Raw genomic sequence first — 18,398 nt, forward strand, 5'->3', positions numbered from 1 at the left:
TTACAATATATACACTGCATGAGAAGTTGTCTTCAGGTAAACCAAACAAAGAACCAGAAGTGAAAGTTAGCACAAGGTATAAACAATGTGCATAACTTATATCTAAAAATTATCATAAATAATGAACCTTCTTTGAGTGTTAATAAATACAAGGATATTATGCTGGATTCACATCACAGACTTTGAAGACTAGACCTCATGGAGCAAATTGTATTTTAGTTACTTACTTTATTAAAACATCTTCCTGAATAAGTCATGCTAATAATTTAATGTGAAGCATTTGTAATTAAGTTCGTACATTATATCAAAATTGAAACTACAAAAATATGATCTTGTTTCAGAATGAAGATTGCCGTTTATATCTTGCTATCAAGAAGATTCTAATATTACATGATTAGAACTAGTACGAGTTTTATACTATACCAATCTAACAGTGTTTTGCTTTGATATGTTCATATGTCCACATATGAGAAATTTAGGATATTAAACAAAGTGCCATTTAATCAAATTAAATATCCATTTTTGATACACAATGTTTCAGCAAATCTTAATAACTGTTCACTTTGTAGAATATACAGGGTATTCAGATTCTGTAAAAAGTCAATTGTTGTTCTTGTGTGGAAAGTAAAATAGGTGTTATTTCCTTTTCAAATAATATTAGGGATGGGCCGATATGAAATTTTGGCCGATACCGATAAAGTACCGATATAAAATTTGCCGATACCGATAACCGATATTCTACCGATCCGATATAAAATAAAAATGGTCCTTGAAGAACCTGAAATGATCATTGATCTCCTTAATAAATGTGTGTTTCAAGGTGACTGCAGTGCAAAAGAAGTTGAATATTTACACATTTACTTTTTTAGAAAGAAGGGCATGGAGATTATCCATAAAAATTACAACAAAATGGCAGAATTTTGCACTAAATTATAAGATATTTATCAATATATCGGATCGGTAAAATAATCGGTAATTTTACCGATAAACCGATACACCGATATGCCTATATCGGCCGATACCGATAGAGTACCGATTAATCGGTCCCATCCCTAAATAATATTAAATAAAGCATTGCCACAGTTTTGAAGTATCTATTCCTTGCCTTCACTGGGAAAGGGTTATTTGTCCCTTTGGGGGAAAAAAAGTGTTGCTTGTTCCCCTGGGAAAATTACTTTCTGGCACAAAATTTAAAATAATGTGCACATTGCATAATTTCCAAAACATCTGGCTACTTTAGAATGCCATTTGTCACTTTGTATACCCTGCAGAATGCCTGTTCACATTAAAATTTATACTTTCCAATGCAGATGCCAATATTCATGATGATTTGCACATGAAAAAGGTGTACACACATTGGGTTTCATGGTGCTTGATGCCGGCACAGGACAAAAGGGTGAAAGACTATTGGATATGTACAAAGAACATCCAGATTTCCTTGAGAAGCTGGCGACAAGTCATGGTGTCACTACTACACACCAGAGACGAAATGCCAATATATGCAATCGAAACATCCAGGAAGTTCTTCGCCCAAGAAGTTTTGTGCTGCTCCATCTGCAGACAGCTGTCTATGAGGGGTGGCATAGTACCCCCTAAGAATGATTGCAATGCGCCATTATGAAGTTATCAGGAAGATGGCAACAGTGAATTGACTTTGGTGTCTCCATGTGTATTGAAGCATGTTGCATAATAAATAAGGTACAAAATAATCATTTCCAAATGCCCATCGAATGCAAAAGAATGACCTAGGAAAATGTGTAAGTATTGACATCAGCATCTTCAGGAATTATGAGCATGCAGTGCGCTGCATTACATATAACTAGGGCTCGGAATTTGATGATAAATCATCTGTTTCCTAAGCCTTGAAAACAAACTTGATATCTGTCCATTTCCCTTCAGTTAAAATCAAAAAACATTATTTCAATTTTGCATTTTTTGGCCTTTTTTTGGCTCTTGGGTCATTTTTCAGTATTTTTCATTTTTTATTGCATTTTTCTTCATTTCTGAGGCTTATTTTTCTCCTCTTCTTGTTTCATGAATTATAAATTCATTTCCTAGCATGACTTACATATTTAAATTTCCTGATATGATCCATTTAGCTAGTTCGCCATAATTGAAAATACAGCCAATGGAAAAGTACATTATTATTTTAACTGAAATGTTGTGCAATGCACTAAATAATTTACTGTGGTGACTTTATTTTTCCTCCAGCAAACTTAAAATACTTTGGGTGAAGCCTGCTTTGAGGTTCCCTTGGTGGCCTCCATTATCGGTTTAATTAATTAATTAGTCAAAATATTTAAAAGAATTTAATCTGATGTATGCGAAACACAACCGTATTTTCTGATGCTGGCCAATTACTGTATCATGGAAGGTTCACTCTGAAGCAAGATGAATGACTTACACAAAAAAAACAACTTGTGGTGTATTTTATGTAACCTTGAAGTAAAAATATAGGAAAGTACATAAGCACTGAATTGCTTTTATCCCTTTTCATCAGTAGTTTAAACCACCAAACAATGGGTTTTATCCAATTATTCAACTACTCTCTTGGAATTTATGAAAAAATCAACCTTTCATTATCAGTGAAAGTTCTTTTAGGCAATTTTTTTAAGAATTTTACAGTCTTCTATTGGTCATTTTTTACATTTTTAGGTCATCAACTTCCAAGCCACTGAACAGTGTGTGATCTCAATTAAATATGTAAATATACAGAGTGAGCAACTTTAGACCAGCCATCATCAAGTGTGCTGTACAAATACTGTCTACCCTGTCTGGCACTAGCCAATGACATTTTCTTTTACCTTGTTTGATAGTAAAGATGAAACTCATTGGGAAGAAAATAAGAATACTTAAAAGTACAAACCTTGAATATAATTAATCTAAGTGCAGCATTAATTTCTGGATCCCATTTCACTAAGTATCCTGGCTGAAATGAATGAAATAGTTTACAGTTAACACTGTTTAACAATGATAAAAAACAACAAACTGACAAAACCACACACAAATACATAAACATCAGAACTAACAAGATTTAATTAGCTATAAAAATAAAAACTATATAGTCACTGCTTGATTTCTGGAATTTGGTTTGATTTTATTTCCCTCACATGTAGCAAAGCATGGGTAAATACAGGGTGTCCCACGAACGGCGCAACTGGGAATTAAGAGTGGCGTTACTTTGTAACCGAAACCTGTACATACATAAGTCATACACCAAATGTTAGCCCTGTCCAAGTAGATATTTTTAAACATAGAAACAACAAACGGGGTGCAGTGTTGTTCATGCAGTGTTGCCAAATGTAAGTGAAAGTGTAAATTTATTTTTCCACGAAGCATGGAGAATTGCATGTCAAACATTCGTACGGAAATTTGGACGTCAATTTCCACCTTGGGTAGGTGGACTATTTCGCCATCTATAGTTCAGAGAAGAAAACCGATCGTTTTCGCGTATAGCCAATCCTGAAATCCCTCGTAAAGGCGTACCGGTCCAAATGTGTGTTTTAAAAAAATTATGAGGTACAGTGGCAACACTGTTGATGTTTGAAGGCAACAAAATGTGTGTTTAGTGATGGTCTATGACATGGAAATACTGGAAACAGGAAAAAAAGAAAATGAAAATTTACTGATGGTCTATGACATGGAAATACTGGCAACAGGAAAAAAAGAAAAATGAAAATTTTCTTTTTTTCCTGTTTCCAGTATTTCCATGTCATAGACCATCACTAAACACACATTTTGTTGCCTTCAAACATCAACAGTGTTGCCACTTTACCTCATAATTTTTTTAAAACACACATTTGGACCGGTACTCCTTTACGAGGCATTTCAGGATTGGCTATACGCGAAAACGATCGGTTTTCTTCTCTGAACTATAGATGGCGAAATAGTCCACCTACCCAAGGTGGAAATTGACGTCCAAATTTCCGTATGAATGTTTGACATGCAATTCTCCATGCTTTGTGGAAAAATAAATTTACACTTTCACTTACATTTGGCAACACTGCATGAACAACACTGCACCCCGTTTGTTGTTTTTATGTTTAAAAATATCTACTTGGACAGGGCTAACATTTGGTGTATGACTTATGTATGTACAGGTTTCGGTTACTAAGTGACGCCACTCTTAATTACCAGTTGCGCCGTTCGTGGGACACCCTGTATTAAACATTATGTGGACCAGGAGTCGAGGTAAAATAAAATGGAAAAAACTATTCGTCTATAACTGCTGAAGATAATATTTTTTGGGATAAGCAGTATGTTAGTATAATTTCGAGGATATGAAAGTGTTAACCTTAAAATACTAGCCGTTCCATTTTGGGATAAGAAGCATGTGACTAAGTTTCTCACTAGAATATTTCATGTCTGTTTTCTCTTTGTGTTTATATACAAATGTAGGTATGACATACTTGACTTCAGTTTCAATGCAATAGGAGAATTGTTGATTTATTAAAAGATGTTCCTTTTTAAAGAAGTACATTCGGATTTAGAAGCACAGGCTTTTACAAATATGAGGATACATACAGTTCAGAACGGTTTGTCATACAGGGCTTTGTTTCATTCATCCTTCTCTACTTTACTACACAAGGTTTTCACTGCAACCACCAGGCATTCTGATCTTGCATCTTATGCTTCATGTCAGCATACAATCCACTTAAAATATAATATTATGTATCATCTGATATTATCTTCTTTCCCAGATCCTTTAGAGGTGCACCATTTTTTCCAGTGTATCTTCCTTCTTAGCCAGTGCCTCTTTGCAGGTTTTAATAGCCATTCTCTTTCATTCACTTGCAGTGCACACTGAAACCTCCATATGCATGTCAATTCAACAACAAACAGGATAATAGTTTCAGTTTCTTCTCAAAAATTCTTTCCTGACTATTGCAATTTTCTTTCTTTGAGAGATAATATTGATTTCTTTCTTTACCGAGGAAATTTGACATACAGCACACAGTGGCCATCTTACATTGAAATTATGAAAACAACAAAGCAAGCACACAAACACATAAAAACAAAGAAAAAATTTGAAGATGGCATAATTTACATGATTTGAAACCCTTTATTCTGGTGGATGATGGAAAGGTGAATTATGAGGAAAATATTTAGGTCCATCTGAAAAGGATTAGACTAATTGTGTGAATGGAACATGTTTTGCATTAGAGGAAAAGTGACTGTGGTTTATGCAACTAATGACCTTGGTCTGTTGCCAAGTAGAAGTGCAGTTTTTCCGTAACTTGGTACAATGCTGCAGTATTTCCAGTGTAGTTTATGCACATCTGATCAAATGCAATTCCTAAATCTTTGCAAGACGATATTGTTTTGATATTATTATCATAGATGGTGTAAGATAACTTTAACAGATTAAAAAAATAATCAGTAACAACATTTTAAAACTACAATGACTTTTATTTTACTGTTAATTTTTTGATCAAATATTAATTTACATGTGATTAAAGTTGGCTTTTTATTTGAAGTTTCAAGTCCCTTTGTCATATTTTCATTATTTTTTCAATTTTATTCATATCCTAGAGTTAAGAAATACTAGTATCACAAAGTATTCATTTCTTTTCACTACACTTTGGCACTGGCTTATCAACACTTACCACTATGCAAAATAACAAACATAGTTTATTACAGAATGAACGAAACATGAAGTCTATCATCTATTCAGTTATTTTAAGTTACTTTTCTACCTCTTGGGTTAACTGCTACAGTGAAGATGAATACTGAACTTCATTGGATTTTGCTTTATTTCACTTCGCTTTTTTTAGCCACTTTAGACTAATTGCGAAGATGGGGATGAGTGATGATATGATGAAATTGACAAATGAACACTCACAAACATCCACGCCGAGGGAGGGATTCGAACCCAGGACCCCCGGTGTCACAGTGCAATGTGCTAACCACTTTGCCATGGGGGCCGGCGAATAATGATCTGGTGAAATAGATGATGGAACAAAAACAAAACAATACAACCAAGCTGTGACCATTATTCTAACCTGCGATCCCTGGCTTTAATGCATTATGCTGACCACTTTGCCAAGGAGGCTGACAAGAAGTACTCTGTAAAATTATAACACTTATTTCGCTGATAATTTCCAGAAGACACATCAGTAATCTGGAAGCATAACAGTGCTTACCTCAATGAACTTGAGAGAATTATCTAACTGCTGTTTCAAAACATTCACCACTTCCTTGTCAAGCTCCACAGCATCAAGCTGGAAGAAAAAATAAAAGTGCATAATAAATATAATAAATCACTTGCATCAAAATATAATTAGGGCTTGGAAGTTGATGAAAAATCATATTCTTTTCTGAGCCTTGAAAGCAATGCTAAATTTGGTATCGGTTCATTTCCCTTAAGTTAGAACCAGAAAACATTGTTTTCATTTTGCATTTTTTGGCTTTTTGGTCATTTTTCAACAGTCTTTGCAATTTTCATTGCATTTTGCTTCATTTTTGAGGTTTATTTTTCTTCTCCGCTGCTGTTTCGTGAATTTTAAATGCATTTGCTAGCATAATTTATGTATTTACATTTCCTGACATGGTCTGTTCGGCAAGTTCACCATTAATCAAAAATATGGTCAACGGAAATGCACAATAATATTTTTAAATGAAATGTTAAGCAATGCATAAATAATTAATTGTGGTACACTTATTTTTCCTCCAGCATTTAAAATACTTTGAGGTTCTCTCACTTTTTCTTCTTCTTCTTCCGTTGGCATTACAGCCCTTGTAGTATAGCCTTAGCCTTCTCAACAATGTAAGTCCATTCTTGTCTATCTTGCACCTTTTGTCTCCATCTCCTTATCCCCAGTGTTCTGATGCCTCTCTCCAAATCATCTATCCATCCTATCCTGGGTCTCCCTCTTCTTCGTCTTCCTTCGGATTTTACGGAGAATACTTTCTTTACTACTCTGTCAGCATTCACTCTAATAAGATGTCCTGCCCAGCTCAATCTCCTTGCCTTGATTTCAGCTATAATATCAGGAGATTTATATAATTCCTTCAATTCATGATTATAAAGTATTCTCCATCCTTCACCACCATATTTTGGTCCGTATATTTTTCGTAGTATTTTCCTTTCCCAAGGCATCAGCATTAATGACGATCTCTCCATGAGTATCCCGGTTTCACTTCCATACAGTATTGTTGGTCGAATCAGCGTCTTATACAGGGTGGGGCACCTAAAAGTACCACAGCGAATAGTTCTGAAACGCGAAGGTTTACGGCAGTTCTGACGTCACCGATGTAAATGTGGTCAAGGGGCCCAGTGGACAGATCATGTCTGATCTCTAGTCGCCATCTCGAAATCAGTCATCTTGGATTCAGCTCATGTTCTTGAAATGGGAAGAGGGTCATGTGAAACATGATTTCAGGCTAGAATTGGCTCAGAAACACAAAACAGAAGTTGTTTTCTACATAACTTCATTGTGAAGAAAGTTAGTAATGACCGAAGTAGAATTGAACCAGCATGTCACAAACTCGTCAAGATCGCATAGAAATGGTGCTGCTGAGTGGCGGCCTCAGGGTGTGTGGGCGTCCGCAATTCCCAGCATCCACATTTGCCACAGACATCACAAGAAGATGTGGACCAAATTCAGGGAGACCACCTCGAATAAGAAACGAGAAGTGCCATCGATACGCGGTTTTCGCACAAACGACAAGCAGAATGCGAGTCACAAAAGTATCATATGTATTCGGGGTTCCGATAATTATCGGAAAGTCAAATGTCCCGAACGAAGGGACATGTTTTGAAATGGAACGGGCCTGCATTGCATGATGCAGGTACAAATAAGGATGGAGATATGGATTGACAATGTAATAATGTTGAACAAAACAAAGTTCAAACTGCCCCACTTGACTGCTATGACGGATGCGGTGACGTCAGAACTGCCATAAACCTTCGCGTTTCAGAACTATTCGCTGTGGTACTATTAGGTGCCCCATCTGGTATACTCTTGAGTTTTAAAGCCCTCGATAGTCGTCTCGTCCAAAACTATATCCACAAAGGCATGGAGACATTTGTTGACTGCTGACATTTTATCTTTGATATCAAGTTCTATGTTATTTTGTTGTGTCATTAATAATCCCAGATATTTGAAAGTTTCCACCTCTTCGTAATTTTGGTCACCAATCTTTACTTCTCTGACCCGAGTAGAGTTACTTGTCAGTCTCATATATTTTGTTTTCATTACATTCACTTCTAATCCAACTTTGTTAAGCTGCTTCTTCAATTGCCAACTTAACCTCCTTAACAGAGCTTTGACTTCTCCCCAATAGAGCTATGTCATCTGCATAGGCAAAGCACTGGTTCATTCTATTGAAAAATCTTCCTGCAGGTCGGATTTTTACATTCCGTATGACCTTTTCTAGACATAATATGAAGAGTGCTGTTGAAAGGGCATCTTCTTGTCAAACTCCAGTTATGGTTTCAAACATGTCCGAGAGTTATTTTGGATTTTAACTTTATTAAGTGTCTTAGTAAGAGTCTTTTAGTTAGATTTACTAATTTGTCTGGTATTCCAAATTATTCCATAATCTCATATATTTGGGATCTATTTATACTATCAAAGGCTTGTTTAAAGTCTATGTACAATTGGTGCACTGTTATATTATATTCAAATGCTTTCTCCAAAATTTGTCAAGGGTGAAGATTTGATCTGTGGCAGAGCATCCTTGCCTAAACCCACATTCCTATAACCTCCTTGATGTATACCTTCAATCTCCCAGCCAGAACATTGGTAAACATTTTGTATATTCTTGACAGAATAATCTCCTGTAGTCCTATTCACCATTCTTCAAGCATTTCTTCTTTTTCCCAAATCATGCTTCGAAGTTTATAGATCAACTTCCACAATTTCATGCCTCCTTTCATAATCATCTCTGTAGTGATATTGTCCTCACCAGGGGCTCTATTATTCTTTAAATTTCTGATTATTTGGTTAATTTCTACTACTGTGGGTTCATTAATAAACTGTTGAGGACCAGAATGTTGCTAACATTCTATGTCATTTCTACTTGCAGGTCTATTCAATAGTTCTTGGATATACTCTCTCGGGCATTATATCACTTCTTCTTCTTCTCCACACACCAAGTTTCCAGCTTTATCTCGACATGCTATCATTCTAGGCTGATAACCCAGTTTTATTCTCCTCATTCCCTCTTAAAATTTCCTGGCATCATTTCCGAGGTACTTTCTTTGCAGCTCTTCCTATATCTTTTTCTTCATTTGTAAAATGTTACAAGCATTTCTCCGAGCTTCACGGTAATTCTTTTTGCTTGTTCTAGTTTCTCTGAAGAGCATTTGTTTTCTTAATTCATTGCATTCATCTATGGCTTGCTTACAATCCTCATCAAACCACTCATTTCTCTTGCGTTGTTTCATCTTACCAAGAGTGTCGTCTGCTGTTACTTGAATGCTCTGCCTGATGTTTAGCCACAATCTCTCTACTGCCTTGTTCTCATCAGTCTCTCTGATTTCTAGTTGTTGTTCTATGCTACTTCTATATTTTTCAGTTTTTCATGATCATATTTGATATTCCTTTCTTCTATTTTCTTTGCAATTGTTGATATCTTAGGATGGTATTTGATTCTGACCATAAAATGGTAAATCAACATCTGCACCTATACAACTCCTGACATCCGTTATGCCAGATGCATGTCTCATATCAATGATAGCATGGTCAATCTGATTTTTTGTTGAGCCATCAGCAAACACCCATGTTTCCTTGTGAATGTTCTTGTGTGGGAAAGTTGTGCTGCTTATTTTTAAGTAGACTGTGACTTCCAACACTCCTACACTCCATCTCCTTCCCTACTTTAGCATTTAGGTCTCCCATAATAATCTTGATGTCATGATTAGGGACTCTTTGATATGTAGCTTCCATCTTGGCATAAAACACATCCTAACGTTTTCTTCCTTCTCTCCCGTGGATGCATGCACACAAATAAATGTGGTGTTAAAGAATTTTCCCTTCATTCTCAGAGAGCACGTACGTTTATCTACTGCTTCAAAGTTGATAACAAGGTGCTTTAGCCTTTTTTGCACCTCAAAACCAGTTTCAAAGCCGTTTGCTTCCATGCTGCCACTGTAGAAGATCACAGTCATCATTTTCAAAGATGTCACTTCCTTTCCATCTCATTTCTTGAAGGGCTGCAATATGTACTCTATATTTATGAAGTTCATTTGATAGATTTTTCAGTGCACCAGCTCTATGTAGACTTCTTACATCCCAAGAAGTTAGAATCCAATCATGTACCTTATTCGTTCTCCACAATGACTTCCGGCATTGCTCTATTGATTTCTGAACAAGGTGCTTTTTATGGGGTAGGGCCGTCAACTCTTTGCCCAAACCCCACTCTGAAGGACCAAATTTTCTATCAGGGTTATTTTCCCCTAGGAGGACTGGCTTCACCACCCCTGATAACACTGCCGCCTCAGTCCAGGACTGCTTATTTGGCTATGCCTTATTCACAACTAACCACCATATCTGGTGGCCATTCGCTATCCGCTACCTGCAACCTGCCCAGTGGCTGAGGCTCGCCTCGGAAAAAAGCTCCACGAGAAGCTCCTACTTTTGGGGAAGGTTCCCTCACTGGCCACTATAATCGCTTTAATCTGTGGTTTTAGTCACAATACAAAAAAATATATACATAATCGGATGTGTGCAAAACACAACTGCATTTTCAGATGCTGACCAACTACTGTATCGCGTGAGGGCCACTCTGAAATGAGGTGAATGACATACAAGAAAACCTTGAAATAAAAATAAAGAAAACTACAATAGCTCTTAATTGCTTTTCCCTTTCCTTCAGTAGTGTAAACCATCAAATAACGGTAAAAGGTCAAAAAAAAAAGGTAAAGTGTTCCCCTGTGCTTAGCAGCATGCCATGAAGGCATATAGGGGGTGTGGGGGTAACGCCTCACACTTTCTTGATCCGGTCGTGAGTGGGGGTGATGTGATCAGCATCACACCCCTGACCACCTTTACCCCCCAGGGTTTCCCCCAGGTACCCATGTCATTCGATGCTGGGTGGGCACCGGAGCCGCTTCCAACGTTAGAAAAGTTCACGGATTTGAACCGGCCGGGGATCGAACCCGGGACCTTGAGCTTGGTAGTCAGACGCGTTACCGACTGAGCCACGGGTATTGTCTAATTATTCAACTACTCTCTTGTAATTTATGCAAAATATCAAGTTTTCATTTTAAAAACTAAAATTATTTTTACGTCATTTTTTTACCATTTTAAGTCATTTTTAAATAATTTTAAGATCATCAACTCCCGAGCTCTATTTATAATGTATTACCAAAAATTTCAATTTGCACAAAAATAGTATGAGGTAACAGTTGACAGATTGCTTAAGCAGAAATTCACATATACAATAAATACCTTGGTTGACTGAACTTATTGCATTTGCTTAAATTTGGACAAATCATTTGAAAATGATAGACAAATAATAAATTTTTCCTATGTTGCAGGCTTTTGAAATTATGCCGATATTTTCAAATTTCTGTTCTAGTTCACATTTTCACATTACAACATGACTTGCAGCAATTTTAGGACATTACTTGAGCATTTGCTTGGTAATGAAATATTTTTTTAAGCTATTTTATGCTTAAGGAATGAACAGATAGCCAAAGTGGAAGTAAATTAACGATGTCCACCAACTGCCATAAAATCAGGTCTTTGGATATCAAATTTTAAAGCAGCCAAATATTTTGATGGAGTATTCTGTATTCTAGAAATCAGTAAGGTAATAAAAGATGGCAAACTTATAGCCCGTTGTAACGAGACTTTACAAATTACACTTGGTGTGGTTGATGCATTGAAGTGATATTTTTATAAATACATTAGGCATACATATATAAGGAAACTTACTTGCAGGGTGACCTTCTAATCTCAATTCCTGTGTTATGTCTGGATGAAAGGATGGTTTGTATACAATGCGATCCATTGAAGTTTAGATTGCTGCATCAGTGTTTGAGTTAACAGCAAGCAAGCACTTGCGACCATTTGTCGGCATCGTAGAGAGTCGATGAAGCAATGGCCCAACAGTTTCCGTGATTGTTTTAAAAGGTTATTTGCATATTAGATTTATAAAAGGAGGTGTTCAAACTAGTCACCTTTGGTGAGCACACATTTTTTGATAAATCTTTTTTAAGACACCCACTAATAAAAGCTGGTGGGGGGGGGGGTGCTAGAAACCGGTTTATAAGGAGGTCCTGAAAGTAGACAAGAGACTGTGAAGAGATAAGGCTCCTTGTTGTGTATTGTGTGGCCTGTTTATTAATCTGGTGACTGCGAAGTGATAGGGTGATTGTTATGAATTGTGTTTTTCAGTGTATTCAACTGCAAAGTGTGTTACGGCTCAGCAAATGTTTCCTACTGCACAGCTTGTATTTATTTATGATGCACATGTGTTAACTCAAGTCAGCAAGTAAAGTTCAAAGGTGATTTCAAACAAGATTGCCGGGTGTAAAAGTTTCATGCGATTTTTATCTTCTGAGTAGAACTGAAATGTAACATCCGCCAAGAAATTACCAATATTAATCAACATGAACTGCAGTTATGGGTAACTTCATCAAGAGGTGTCAGTGTGGACAATGAAAGCGACCAGTTTCAGCACCTTCTTTCATGAATTGGTAAGTGAATAAATCACTCTTTAAAATAGTTATGGAAACTTGTGTGCTTTATTCACGGAAAGTCTACAGTGCCCACACATGGCTGCAAGCACCCTCACTTGCCGATAGTGCAAACATGACACAGCGGTCTACACTTCAATGGATTGATGTGTATTTGTTTAATATATTTAGACATATGTAGTTTAACTTGATTACATTACAATATATGCATATTTAGAAAGAGATAGAGAAACAAACCTGATTTACTCTAGGAACAAGTTCTTTTCCTGAAGCCTTTTTACCAGCTAACAGATTTTCTGCTTGCACATGCTTAGCAGCCATTATAAATAGTTACCTGAAATAAACAAAGAAAAGTAATTTCAGAAAAATTGGTTCTAACCTCAGCATCAAAGAAGCATACCAAGATCAGGTCGCCCAAAAACTGTTCATACAGAAGAATTAGTGCAAAATGTGAAAGAAATGGTGCAAAATGACAGAAGAATTAGTGTAAGGATGATTGCAGAAGCTTTGGCAGTAAATAAAGACACAGTTCATCAGATTATAACAGTGGACCTTAACAAAAGAAAGAAGTGTTCTCGCATTGTGCCCAAGGTGTTGAGTAAAGATGAAAAGCTGAATTGAAAAATGTCAACCAATTCTTGGGACAAAAAATGGTAACAGTCATGCCACACCCTCCATATTCACCTGATTTAGTCCCCTGTGATTTTTTTTCTTGTTTGGCAAGATAAAAAGGGAGTTGAAAGGCAAGAGATTTGAAAATTTGGAAGAAATTAAGGCGGCTACTACTGCCAAATTATCTTCCATCACCAGCGAAGAATTCAGTTCTTGTTTCTCTGATATAGTAAAAACATGGAAGACTGTAGAAAAGCTGATGGTGATTATTTTGAAGGGGACTCTTAGGGCTTTAAGATAAATGTAAATATGTTCATAAATATATTTTATTTCTTGAGTTATTGATCCATTGCCACTACTTTTCAGACAGACCTTTTCCAAGATTTTTGCTTAACCCTTCGTGGGTTGCATCAGAAAAGTTATGTCAATGGTTGCGCACCATAAATCAGAAACAGAATGGCAGACTGGATTTTCAGTAAACACTAGTTACGCCTATAGTCACCAACGGACTCAGACAGCAAGGGGCTTCAACAAACCCTCTCTAGTGGTTTGAAGATCTTACTAATACTTAAAACAAAATCGGGGTGGAAAAGAGGAAGGTTTGAAACTCAGCTAGACAGAGGGAGGGTGCTGACAAGACAATAATTGATAAATAACAACGTTAAAACCCCACACCCGGAACTAGAGACCCTGCGCGACCTACGCAGGGTTAAAAATATTTTAGAATTACACCAGAATATTAAATTACATGTTATGTTATCACAAAATAAAGTTTTTTGACACAAAACTTGTGTTTTTTTAAAAAAACTCTAATTTTACATAATTTCCACGATAATTACACTCTGCGAAAGTGTTGCATGGCATTTTGGTCTCTCACTGAGTACTTAAAAATGTTGGAAAAGTATCAGCAAATAAATTTCAGCTGATACTTTCCGATACCGCAACATCGGCTCAGCCTTAATTAAAACTGAACTTGTCTGAAGGAAAGGATATTTAAATAGTCCATATCCATAAATTTTGAATGCGGACAGTCCCCAGAGGGGGAAATCTAATATTCTGTGTAAAATTCTGCAAGGAGGGAAAATTAATGCTGGAAGAAATACAGCTGATGAATCTTGTAACTAAAGACTAAATTACCTCCTGCTGAAGAAAACGTGTAAATGGTGATTATGATACATTTCTTTGTGTATTCTGTTTCCCCTAGGATGAAGCCGTTTCCGAAATAAATATATGTACTCAAGTTCAAATGTAATCATTAAAATAATGCATTTTTTTTAAATGGCATCTACTTTGTAATATTCTTCACTTATGCCAATTATGGGTATATGATCATTAGTAATCCATCATCAACAGCATTCCCCTCCCCCTCTTAGCGTTTAAGACCAGCCACACACCGGATCCGACAAGACGCGACGAGTCATTTTTGTTGCAAACTGACTCAGGGAATGTTTAACATGGGGCTCTTTTGAACTGCATTACACCGGACGAAACATTTGACTTGAGTCATGTCGCGACGGTTTGAAACAAAACAGTGAAGGTTCCAGGAATTTGGTCTCGCAGGAGTACAATGCAACAAAACGCTCTGCACATGTGTGAATCCTTTCTCCTCAGCGCACCACCTGCATGTGACTCATCTCTGTATTGTTTGATAGCACATATATATGTAAGTTTGACGGTGCACTCAACGGGTCATTCCATGCCAAACGATCCAATGGTGGTTGCATGACCATTTTAGAAAAAAATAAATTTTTGTACATACGTTTGTACATGTTTCTAGATAATAAAACCAATGTTCAAGAAAATTTATTGTCTTTAGTTCTTCTGGGCAGCCATTTTTTAAACATGGCGCATGGCTTTTTTTTTGCTCATGTAGCACTTTTCAGAAACCTTAATATCTCAAAAACCATTAGAGCTAGAGATCTGAAACAAAATTCATTTTGTAGCTAATGAAGCTGGAAAGTTGCTTTTCACAAAGTATTAGAACTGAAGAAAAGGAAGACAAGTGTGACAATCCTTTGCGTGGCTAGTACATCATACAATGGAAATTGTAAGAAGAAAAATGTAAATTAGCGAAAACTGTTGAAGATTGTAAATAGTGTTGCTTTCCGCTCCTCATTTGTTTTTATTTTACTCCTTCTGGGAGCTTCTTGCAAGAACGCGGAATTCTGGGAGCATGATATTCGAACACAGCGGCATGGTGCATGTCGGCTCGCGGCAGCGGGAAGAACATTTTTCAGCTAGCCTATCGGATATGGGCTTTTGTGTATCTTATTCAGTGTGCAAACGTATTTAATTACTGTATAATGCCAAGTGAATTAAAGGACTTGTATCATATGCAAATTTGTTGGTGTATCCGTTGTTCCAACCCTCTCTAGTGGGTTCAATATGGCGTCATCCCCAGAGGTGCTAGTTTTCTTTCATGGTGTTACCTGGAAGGAATCTACAGACATTTATGGTCTTCCGCATTCCGGATATAGTGACAGTTGTTTCGTGCAGGTCAGTGATCATCAGTTGTGACAGTGCTAATTGTGATAGTGTTACAGAACAAACAGTGTTTTTGGTTTGCACGCATACGTGTTTTCTGTGCTTTCGTAACGAACATTGTTTCAACGCCTTTTGCAGTGACCTTGAACTCGGTTGCGATTACAGTAGCATTAATTGTCACGGTACAGTGGAATCAGCTGTTTCAGGAGCTCTTGTTCGCGAATGCATGAAGCAATAGCTGACTTTGAACTTTTCTTCCGTTCTACGATTTTCGTCGGAATCAACAATGAAGCTCTGCGGAGAAAAACACAATCAACAATCAACTCCCCGTGAAGTGTGTTAGCTTCGGCAGTGGTGAGTACAAAAGTCTGGTTTCCTATAACATTCCTTTTTCTTCATTGTTCATTTTTCCTTTTTTGGTTAATAATTTACTTATGGAATTAGTCGCCACAGGTGTTGTTTATTTGCCTGAAGTCAGCTGGGTTTGCAAAAAAGCATCATCGTCCATGCAGTTTTTAGCTAGAAAATTAGATGCCTCACTATGCAACAAATGTTTTGAACTCTGGTGTTTTATACCTTTCGGCATGACATAAATCATTATAAAACCTACATGAATCACAAGCCTCTGGACAACAGTAGACGTCATTGTTGTGAATGATCCAACTAATGATTGATTTGGTTTATTTTACTTCGCTTTTCTACCACTTTTGGTTAATCGCGAATATGAATATGAGTGATGATGATATTGATGAAGGGACACTCACAAAGAACACCCGTGCTCACCCCGGGATTCGAATCACGGGCCTCTGTCGTCTTGGCGCACTGTGCAAAACACTCTGACACGGAGGTGGGCGGATGATCGAACTATCATACACTCTATTAACGTAACAGTGCCGATTAGTAATTCAGACCACTGTTTATTACGTCTTGAGAATGTTGATGAACATTTTAAAATAATTTTGTCCAGAGACCATTCGATGTTAAGAGTTTTCAAATGAATGCTAAACATTTCCATTGACACAATATTAAGCAGTTACATAATAACGAAAAAATAACCCGCAAAACTATTGTTTTTTTATTATTATTACGTGGTAGAGCAGCCACAGGCTGAACTTCTACCACGAGGACTTCAGCAACTTATTTGACAAAAACTGTGTTGATCTTTTAGTTTTTAATGCACATTGCTGTTCGTGCGATAAATTATACAATGCAGTGGCCATTATGAAGTGCTTATATTTCGGTTTGGTAAAGTTACGTCAGTCAATATTGCGTATTGTAGCAACACATAGCACGAGTGCGAAGAACCGGGTAGAAATTCTACCGCTGTCGTCTGCTTCAGAAGGCAGGAAGGGTCACGTGAACCAATCACGTAGCACTCTGCTCCATACGCGGGCGTAAGAGAGAGCATTTGGGCGCGTGCTTTAGAGATCCAAGCTTTCCCTTCAGATAGACAGCAAGGAATATAGGGTCCTGTACGCCAAAGCTGCTCGGCGTCCGGCCAGGAAAGGCATTGAAAAGAAATGCTAGAACGAGTGTTGTTAGTGGAGCGTTGCAAGCGGATCGCGAGAAATAGCTATTATAATGCCATGAAGGTCAGACATATATGAAATTAGTCAAGATTTACTTTATATTTACGCATTTTTTAAATATTAAATCTGGGAACGCTGGGCGTACTATAACGCTACGCCACTGATGAAGACATTCAAAGGTATGCAGCACAAGAAAACTTTCAGTGGGAAAACTCACCTCCACGTAGCCCATCATTCGGTGGTGTCTGGGAAAGCGCCATAAAATCCATGAAGTACCATCTTCGTAGAGTCGCCAAGAATGCAGTACTGACATACGAAGAGCTGTGAACTCTTTTGTGCCAAATCGAAGCTTGCTTAAAGTCTCGACTTCTTACATCCTCACCTGACTCTCATGAAGAATTTAATTACCTCACTCCAGGCTACTTTCTTATTGGTGGTCCACTAACTTCCTTTCCTCAACCAGACTTAACTGATCTCAAGGAAAATAGACTTTCCAGGTGGCAACGAGTTCAACAGTTTCAACACAGGATTTGGAGAAACTGGTCCCGAGATTATCTTCAGGGTATGCAACAGCGTCAGAAGTGGACAACCACGCAGAACAACCTGCAAACAGGACTACTTTGGCTTCTGAAAGAAGACAACCTACCCCCATTATCCTGGAAAATGGGCATTATAGAAGAAGTGTTTCCAGGGAAAGACAATTTAGTTCGTGTAGCCATGGTTCGCACCAAGGATGGAGTGTACCGAAGGGCTCTCAGTAAGATTGTACCTCTTCCAGATGGGAAGATCAATTGAACTTTCATGATTTAGTTTGGATGCTGCGCATTCCAACAGGGGGAGGGGGGGAGAATGTTGAAGATCGTAAATAGTATTGCTTTCCGCTCCTCATTTGTTTTTATTTTACTCCTTCTGGGAGCTTCTTGCAAGAATGCGGAATTCTGGGAGCGTGATATTTGAACACAGCGGCATGGTGCACGTCGGCTTGCGGTAGCGGGAAGAACATTTTTCAGCTGGCCTATCGGATATGGGCTTTTGTGTATCTTATTCAGTGTGCAAACGTATTTAATTACTGTATAATGCCAAGTGAATTAAAGGACTTGTATCATATGCAAATTTGTTGCTGT

The 18,398-nt window shown here is 37.4% G+C and overlaps 1 protein-coding gene across 1 annotated transcript in view; it reads right to left on the minus strand.

The window, feature by feature from the left end:
- Positions 1 to 13,579, minus strand: part of Pex2 (peroxisomal biogenesis factor 2) — a 40,007-nt gene extending 26,428 nt beyond the window's left edge. The window contains exons 1-3 of the mRNA XM_083140538.1: positions 12,887 to 13,579; positions 6,144 to 6,221; positions 2,867 to 2,929 (exon numbers count right to left, since the gene is read on the minus strand). Of these exons, the coding sequence (XP_082996664.1) occupies positions 2,867 to 2,929; positions 6,144 to 6,221; positions 12,887 to 12,970 (225 nt within the window). The 5' untranslated portion in view covers positions 12,971 to 13,579. The remainder of the gene's footprint in view (positions 1 to 2,866; positions 2,930 to 6,143; positions 6,222 to 12,886) is intronic.
- Between the last annotated feature and the right edge of the window lie 4,819 nt (positions 13,580 to 18,398).

This window comes from Lepisma saccharinum, chromosome 18, assembly GCF_977018435.1.
Source record: "Lepisma saccharinum chromosome 18, izLepSacc3.1, whole genome shotgun sequence".
In the NCBI taxonomy this organism is placed as follows: Eukaryota; Metazoa; Arthropoda; class Insecta; order Zygentoma; family Lepismatidae; genus Lepisma; species Lepisma saccharinum.